At 40.2% G+C, this 8,117-nt stretch overlaps 1 protein-coding gene across 1 annotated transcript; it reads right to left on the bottom strand.

The window, feature by feature from the left end:
- Window positions 1–2,593: 2,593 nt before the first annotated feature.
- six3 (SIX homeobox 3) lies at window positions 2,594–7,726 on the bottom strand. The gene is given in 2 exon segments (NM_001164906.1): window positions 2,594–3,039; window positions 7,035–7,726. Coding segments are annotated over 2 exon segments (759 nt in total). The 5' UTR covers window positions 7,607–7,726; the 3' UTR covers window positions 2,594–2,852.
- Window positions 7,727–8,117: the final 391 nt, after the last annotated feature.

Raw genomic sequence — 8,117 nt, 5'->3', positions numbered from 1 at the left:
TTTCGGCCTATTGCAGATGCGTTGTTTACGTCCGTCTAAACAGCGGCGAGTCTAGCAGGGGACTCCGCAAATCGAAGGGGCGGAGCTACAACCTGATTACTCGATTGCATGGCACGTATCCATTACCGCTGAAGAGACGCATACTCACGGTTATGAATAGGCCTGATTGGCATGTCGAGCCCATGCCTTCACTTCACTTTTTTGCAAAGATCTGGCGTCTTTTTTTCCAGTTGCATACTTATAAGATACTCAACCGCCTAATTTGACTGGCGATGCTTTCAAATTTAAACATACCTTGGCACATTGCTACACGTGCGTTTTTCAATGTCCATCCATAAAATCGCACCTCCACGAAACTTGTCACCCGCAAAGAACAATCTTCATCAATGTTAAAAAAAAATCTTAAAGTAAAACGCAGTGATATAATTCACTGCCCTACCCAGACACTGATAAAGTATTTTAATTCAAGGAGATTCCTGCGAAATTCCCGCCTTATTCTCTAAAATGGTACGAGCCATTATATGGATTCCTAAGACGGTTATATGGTTTCAGTGACAGGGATGTCAACTTTTCTGTCATGATTCTACTCAGTGACCCCCTTACCTCGCTTCTTTCTCTGGAATTTTACATTTTAATAGGGCTGGAATTGTTCCCATGACGCGACAACGAGGAGAAAAAAACTACAATAAAGAGTGGGTAGTGTTTTTCACGGCTCACCATAATGCATAGGGACTGTCCGATAATTGTGATATTGTTTAAAAGTAAGATTCTTTTCTCCTCTCACATTTAACAAGTTTGTGACATTTCATGTCCTATTAAGCTCGAATCCATCAGATGCAACAACTTTTTAGATGAATTTTCCGAGGGGAGTCAAATCTGCCAATGGTTTCAAATAGTGGGGTTCGAAAACTGGACCGGCCTAAAACGAGGTGTCTTATCTTATGTATGTCTTGGAATTTTAGCATCGCATTATTAGATGGCAGAAAGTATCCAGTTTAGATTTATTTCCGCTTGGACTAAGCCCTTCTGTACTTTTCTTGCATGTCTGAATTCTGACTTATTGAGACGACGTCGTTTTGTGTGGCCCACCAATGCAATCACTACACCACAGCCTTTGTCTGTATGCAGCGCCGATTAGCGACCAGGGGGCCCCCTAATTGGAGCACCCTCATTTAGGCGGATGTGTTTTCTTATGGTAATGTTGATCAGGAGCCAAGACAAAATAGTGTGAATAAACCCGTCTACGAGGGGACAAATATTAGGTGGGTAACAATTGAGACTGTGATAATACCATGTTAAACATCCATGGAGGGAGGCAGGACGATATAGAATATACCCACAATGCGTGTCCGTATTCACTTCAAAGCATATCAATAACAGCACAGGCAGGCCAACTCGTAACGTTTGTCGAATGAACCACTCTTTTCTTCACTATTCTTTTATTCCTTACAGTCACCGGTTTGACTGACACGAGGGTACAATGGGACCACGTTAAAAAGACTGGCAAGTTTGCCAGATTCTATCACTGCGGGGCAAATTCGAGATTCCTTTAAAAACAATATTTGTATGATCCGGGGGTATACATGTACGTATCAGGAACCACTCGTGATTCTGAGGCAATTGAATCCGATTTAAAGAAAAACAACCGTTTTAGAGACGCCATTTTTTTGTAGATAGACCCACCTGGGAATCAGTGACGTTATTTTCTCTAATAATATGGAAGCCAAGCTAAATAGTTTTGTTTAGGTAAAGAAAAATAAATGACACATGTAATCTTGTGAAAAGGGTTCTGTAATTGGAAAGAAGCATAGCTTTGCGTTTTTATTTTTTTACAATAATAATAATAACAAAAAGTTAACAGTTTCCCATTCCTAAAATGCAGGCACAAACAAGAATGATTTGAAACACATATTCATCTGTTTTGCCCTCTCCCTCTCTCTAAAACACTACCACAGTTGGTTAGAGACTGAAAGAAAACGACGCCGGTGATAGTAGTACTCTCCATATTTATGACGTAATTAAATTAAAAATAAGTTGACTAAAACTAGCAGGGAGGTCTATTCCACTTTCCAACTTAGTAACTATTATGGGATAGTGATGTATGCGAGAAAACCCAACTAAGTTTTCTTGAGAGCAGTATCGCAACTATCATAAATTAGCTGTACTATATGGTGTAATTCTGAGTTTGGTGCTGTAAGCTGGGAAATAGACACCCACCAATCAATGCGTGAACTTCGACCTACTAAAGTCCTAGACTAAATTCTATCAAATGGAACAAGTAAAATATGCTTAGCATTATTTCACACATTCATCCTCTCTCACTTTTTTCTTTAAAAAAATCATCACATTAACATTAATGTTTTTAAAATTAATAATAAATTGTCAGCTATCTTCTTCACACTAAAAACTCGATGTTCTCCTATATAATATAATACATTTTGGTTTTTAAGGGAACGGCTTGTTGCTGGATATTGTCCAGACGCCATTTTGTGTGCATGTGTGTTTCAGGCTTCTTAAAGCGACATGATTTATGTTTTTTGCTGACTGCATCTGCTTGTGGAGTATATACTGCATTATCATTGATGTCGTACTTGAAAATGTCTTTTTAAAAGTTATGGTATACACAAACCAAATGCTGAATTATAGAGCGTTGTAGGTTGACGTGATAGACGGGGTCGGCTCGTCCCGAGTTGAGAAGACCATCTGAATGTTATCTTGGATGCACCGATGAGACAAATCTGACCTACAAATAAAGCTAACATCTATACATTCTTCTCTTGGAGAAGAGAAACGAAAACAAATCTGGATATATATGACATAAAACTTTACTATATATTTTTTTCTCAGAGTCTCTACGCGAGTGTTGGTGATAGCGGCGTGTGTGACTTGTTCTGTGTGGCTTCCAGGAGCGCGTGTGCTGGGTCGAGCGACTGCTGTTTGGTTAACTGACCGGGTAAAGTCGTTGCTCCGTCCACTGTTATTATTGGGTTAGGCGACGTTGGATTGTGTGATGGCTGTTGGTGCTGCTGGCTTTGTAGTCTGCGGGGAGAGAGAGAAAAAATAAAAAAAAATATTAATATATACACGATATTCACGTCAATAATGAGCATGGAGGCCGTTTCTACATTTTTAATAGACGCGCAGTCAGCTGTCATAAAAATGGCGACATTCCCTATTTTGCACACAGACAGCTTTGATAATGATGTCGTTTCTTTCTGTTTCGCGTAGTTTTTCTCCTCCTTGTTGCTGTTTATATTGATTCAACTGAACGTTGTGATGTAGCGATATTAATAACATTGCCACCACTCCGTATTACAATGTTACTGTATATATCCCTCTTTAATACCAATACATTATGCAAGCAGAGTGAAGAACCACCCTCATCGCCTGTACGTATTGTGTACAAGTATGCTGTCATGATGAGGTAGGAGGGACTTTAGCACTGATCTATCTTAATCAAACACGATTGTGGAGAAAGGCAAGCGGATCGGAGGGGCGGAGACCTTCCTAAACTTTCTTCCTACTGATATCTATGTATCTTTTCTAACTTTGTAGTATTTGGTTTGATAGAAGGCTTATCCTTGTATTAGATTATGCGAATTCGGTATGATGATTGCAATGTCTGGAGCAGCAATCCAAGCAGAAACGCGTGAACGTGCAGGATTATTTCAGGCATCTTTTTATAATGTTACAAGGGCCTAGGTGAGAAAGGAAGAAGGAGGAGAGGGAGAGACTGAACTGTCCTAAGGGGGGTTCCTAAATTGATAACAGATAGCGATTGAACAAAATGTTCCATAACAAATGGCGTAAATGTCGGTATGACTAAGCACAGCGTTCAACATCATTCGTACAGGGTGGATCATGGCCAAGTCAACTATGTTGATACCCCTATCATTTGGAAAATCACCCAGGGCAGTTCAGTCATTTTTAACTCGCAACTCAGTCGTAACAATTGCCGACAATTCGTGTTTTTACAAGTACGCCAATCAACAGATCGAAAAAAAACACGAATAGCTATCGCTTTTCTAATCCTAACATGTCCCCACAGTTCAACAATCGAGCGTGGATTTTCACGACCTCGGTAAGAGGGAAAATGTGACTGTTCCCGCTGCACCAAACAGACAAAAATTCTCACCCGCGATATCATCTACAGACGTTTTAAAGTTCTTGACTTTAAATCCAAAGAATGTTTAGCGACGGCATACTAGATATTGAGTAGACGGTGTCTCTCTCCTGGCATGGAATGTAGAGCACTTCACACGTGTGTTAGCTTTCTCTGCGTTACGCTGAGAGTATACACGGCCGAGTTTTTTTTACTGTCTCAATTTTTATATATGTTTTATGTAAATTGTGTTGGAAATATACAAATTGTTGATACATAATACAGAAATGAACACGTTTCAATGCAAATGGTATCGAGTTTATCGTTTTAACAGCATAAACTAACGGATTAAAGGTAGATGGAATATGGGAGTGGTGTGCGTATATAATCTATCTTTTGCTCAAATAGCGTTATCGGCTATGAGATACTGTTTACTCTTTAAATAAACTGTTATTCATTCATTTGATATAAAATAAAAAAAGAATAAGCACCAGTCGACTAACAAAAATAAAGCTTTAAAATGGTTGTATGAGATAAGACCGTCGATGAAGGAGTTGAATACACGCCCCATACAGAGAAGTTAACATATAGTATGGTACGCATAACGATGTTTTTTTTTCAGTGAAAACGCCTGTGATGCAAATACTCGAAACTTGAATTAAAAGATGGATATTTTAATCTATCTTGATTCTGGAGTATTGTGAATGAATGCAACATGTAATATAAGGTCATGTAATTTAATGCTGGTCCATACTGGCAAAAGTATTGTCTCTTCTGAAAAAATAACTAATAGTTTAGATGCGTTTCCGCTCTAATCTGGAATCCTAGATCACAACATTTTGTAATATTAATAATTTAAAGTCCCAAAAAAAAATTAAATGCAAATGTTATTATTTGTCTTGTAAGGAGTTGTTAGAATGGATCAATCGTCTATTTTACAGCCGTGGTATCCACCGTCCCATGTCGCATTTCCTGGGGTTCACAATTATAACCCAATGTTTTCGGCTTTCTTTTGACAATGACATGACTACGATGTTAGTTTATAGGAAAACAAACAACTGAGTAAAATGCTTTCACCAGGAGTTGGTGACCCTCTCTGTCCTAAAATGGCGCAACACTTCTAAAATTATGAGTGTAGAAAAGGGTACCAGACTACTGCGTTGCAAGTTGGCTTCTCAAAACTACCTCGGCACAGTGATGTGTGTGTTATTATTTTTATAAATGGAAGAAGAGTGACCATGTGATGAATAAATATACATATATATATGTATATATCTGTAATTTGGCTGTGGCTTCATGTAATTCGCCAGGTACTAGAATAGTTATACCAAAATATTAAAAACAAATTGTTCTTGGACCAGAGTTTTCCGTTATAATACTCACAGCAAATTCGTGATTATATTTCCTTGCATGCAGTGTGGCGCTTCTAATCTCTAAGGGAGGGAAAAGAAATAAAAAACAAAACTTAAAAATTAAATAAAACAATAAAAACCATAACCAGTGATTAACAGTTTCTAAAACAAAGTTGGCAACTCGGCAGTGTAACTCTGTAATGCTTGGAAGAGACTGGTTTGCGTGAACTGTTCTTTTTCCCGACGCTGTTTTCAAACATTTATTTTAAAGATTACTTCAACTGTTTTGGAAAATGCTGAAGATTTGTTGTGTTTCGCTGTTTAGGAATTTAGCTGTAATCTGACGAATATGAAGTCTTAGATCGAACCTTGGGGCGAGCGTCTTGTTTTTGAGCAGTGTGCTTTGTAGAGATGTATTAAATCCCATACTCTACACGGACGCTGGCTTTCCTTTATTGAACACCCGTCATATTCTCTGTGTAAAGGTCTTATTTCTCGAGGATACGATTTTGGGATAAGTATTTGGCGATAAATCTTTGATTTCTAGTTGAATTGCGACAGGGATTACGCCTGGTGCTATTATTCAATATTGTTGTGACGGTGTTAGCCCCGATTCAAGGGGAGGAGTAACTACTATGCTAGTTTGCGGTGGTTGGTCGGCGCGGTCCCTGTGCCCAGCCAGGTTTTGTGGTTAAGCTAAACATTGTGCGACGGTTGGCGTCTTGCAAGATTGCCGTGATGATGTTTTAGTGATAAATATTACAACTAGTAATTTTTTCAATGAAAGTCACAACTTCATACAATTTATGCAAAGGCATACCCCGCCAACAGTGTGAGCTGTCTGTGTTGTGACGATATAGTTTCATATGTAAACTACACTCATGTCCGCCATTTTCCGCCTCTAGTGGGGATCTACTGTCGGCTTATTGTTACATACCCCTGTCTAAGACTGACTATACACGTACCTAAGCACACAACTCAAATAATTGACAATACTACGAAAACATATTCTCATGTATAGAACCAACGACAGCGACGAAAATATTCTAAGGCCAAGTCGATTTTCAGAGTGAGATTACGGGACACGCACGTGCACATTTTGTTACCAAGTTTACAGGGTACCCACACTTATTGGACCCTTATCGAAAGCGAACTTAACCAACACAATCTGTCAGGCAGCGACTTTCTCTTCCATATATCTATTTCTCGTTAGGGGCCACTGTGTGAATCCCGATCGACATTAGCACCTTGTTCACACTGGCAGTGCACAGGAAGTCCCCTAATAGGACATTTGTATTACAATACTTTTATGAACGAACTGCTACCGGCTGCTACGTCGTGAACTTGGAATCACTATGAACATACGTGACATTAAAACCAGTTGTGAAATTTACCCAGAATTTGATTAGCTTTCGACCCAGTATTTTTCTCCCAATATCACTAAAACAGTACGACTAAACATGGGTGTTAACAGCGAAACGAAATAGTTTTACTCGTGTTTTTACTCTTTGGGATGGCCATGTATATAGCCTAGGCGTACCGATAGTGACACGGGTATAAAATCATTCAAAAATACATGCCTGTTTTTTGCTGCTGCGGCTCGGTCCCTTTGACGCCTGTTCTTAAACCAATTTCCCACTTGAGTCGGCGTTAAACCAGTGGCTTGGGCCAGTTCCCTCTTCTTAGTTGGATTCGGGTACGGGTCCTGAAGATACCATTCTCGAAGCAAACTCCGCGTCCTTTCCTTGAAACAGTGTGTTTTCTGTTCACCGTCCCATATAGTCCGCGGGAGTGGAAACTTCTTTCGAACGCGGTATTTGTCGACTGGACCTAGCGGTCGTCCACGCAGTTTCTCAGCCTCCTGGTAGTGCGCTTCGAGCCACATGGCTTGCAATTTGGCATGTGATTCCTTGGTGAACTTATGATTCTCCAAGATGTTATAGAGTTCTCTGAAATTGCCCTGATGGAAGGTAACCACTGCCCGTGCTCGGAGGACGCTTTCGTTTTTGTTGAGCGCCTCGCATGTTCCTGGAGCAACGGGCAATGACCATAGAAACCGGGCAAGCCGTTCTATGTCACCGCTTTCTTCGAGTGTTTCGCATACGCTCGCAACTTGCAGAGGACTGAAGTTCAGAGTCGGTAGCTGGAACATGGACGCCACTTACACGCGTTAGAATGGAATATAGCGCTCACTGCTTGTTGTTGCTTTGCCTTGTGCTAGAACAACACTATTAAACGCTAAATACTGGGGTGTGGTCGAGCGCGCAGCAATGTGTCAGTTTTTATCAAGGGAGTTAGTGACACAGCCCATATTATCACTGCTATCGTGCATGGCATTTGTTAGATAAATGGCTTTCGATTGGCTTAGAGGAAATTTGTTGTCCTATCACCGAGGCGACACTGTCAATCACTGTCACGCCTGTCAATCAACCTCTCAGGAAACAAAGGCCTGACCACATGGGCAGGGTGGTTACCGACTCGTATAAGGCTCTATAGACATAAAGACTGAACGTAAAATGCAATGTGTCGAAGCCAAGGAAAAAAAAGTGGAAATATCTGAACATTGGGAGGGCCCAATTCTTAATAAAGTAGCCTGTATTAGTGTACCAACCTTGGGAAGCTCACCGTAGCTCTCCATTTAAAACCTCTCGCCAGTTAGCGAT

The sequence above is a fragment of the Saccoglossus kowalevskii genome, chromosome 2 (genome assembly GCF_978046115.1).
Source record: "Saccoglossus kowalevskii chromosome 2, keSacKowa6.1, whole genome shotgun sequence".
In the NCBI taxonomy this organism is placed as follows: domain Eukaryota; kingdom Metazoa; phylum Hemichordata; class Enteropneusta; family Harrimaniidae; genus Saccoglossus; species Saccoglossus kowalevskii.
The sequence above is the reverse complement of the archived record's forward strand: the minus strand, read 5'-3'. Positions and strand labels throughout refer to the sequence as shown.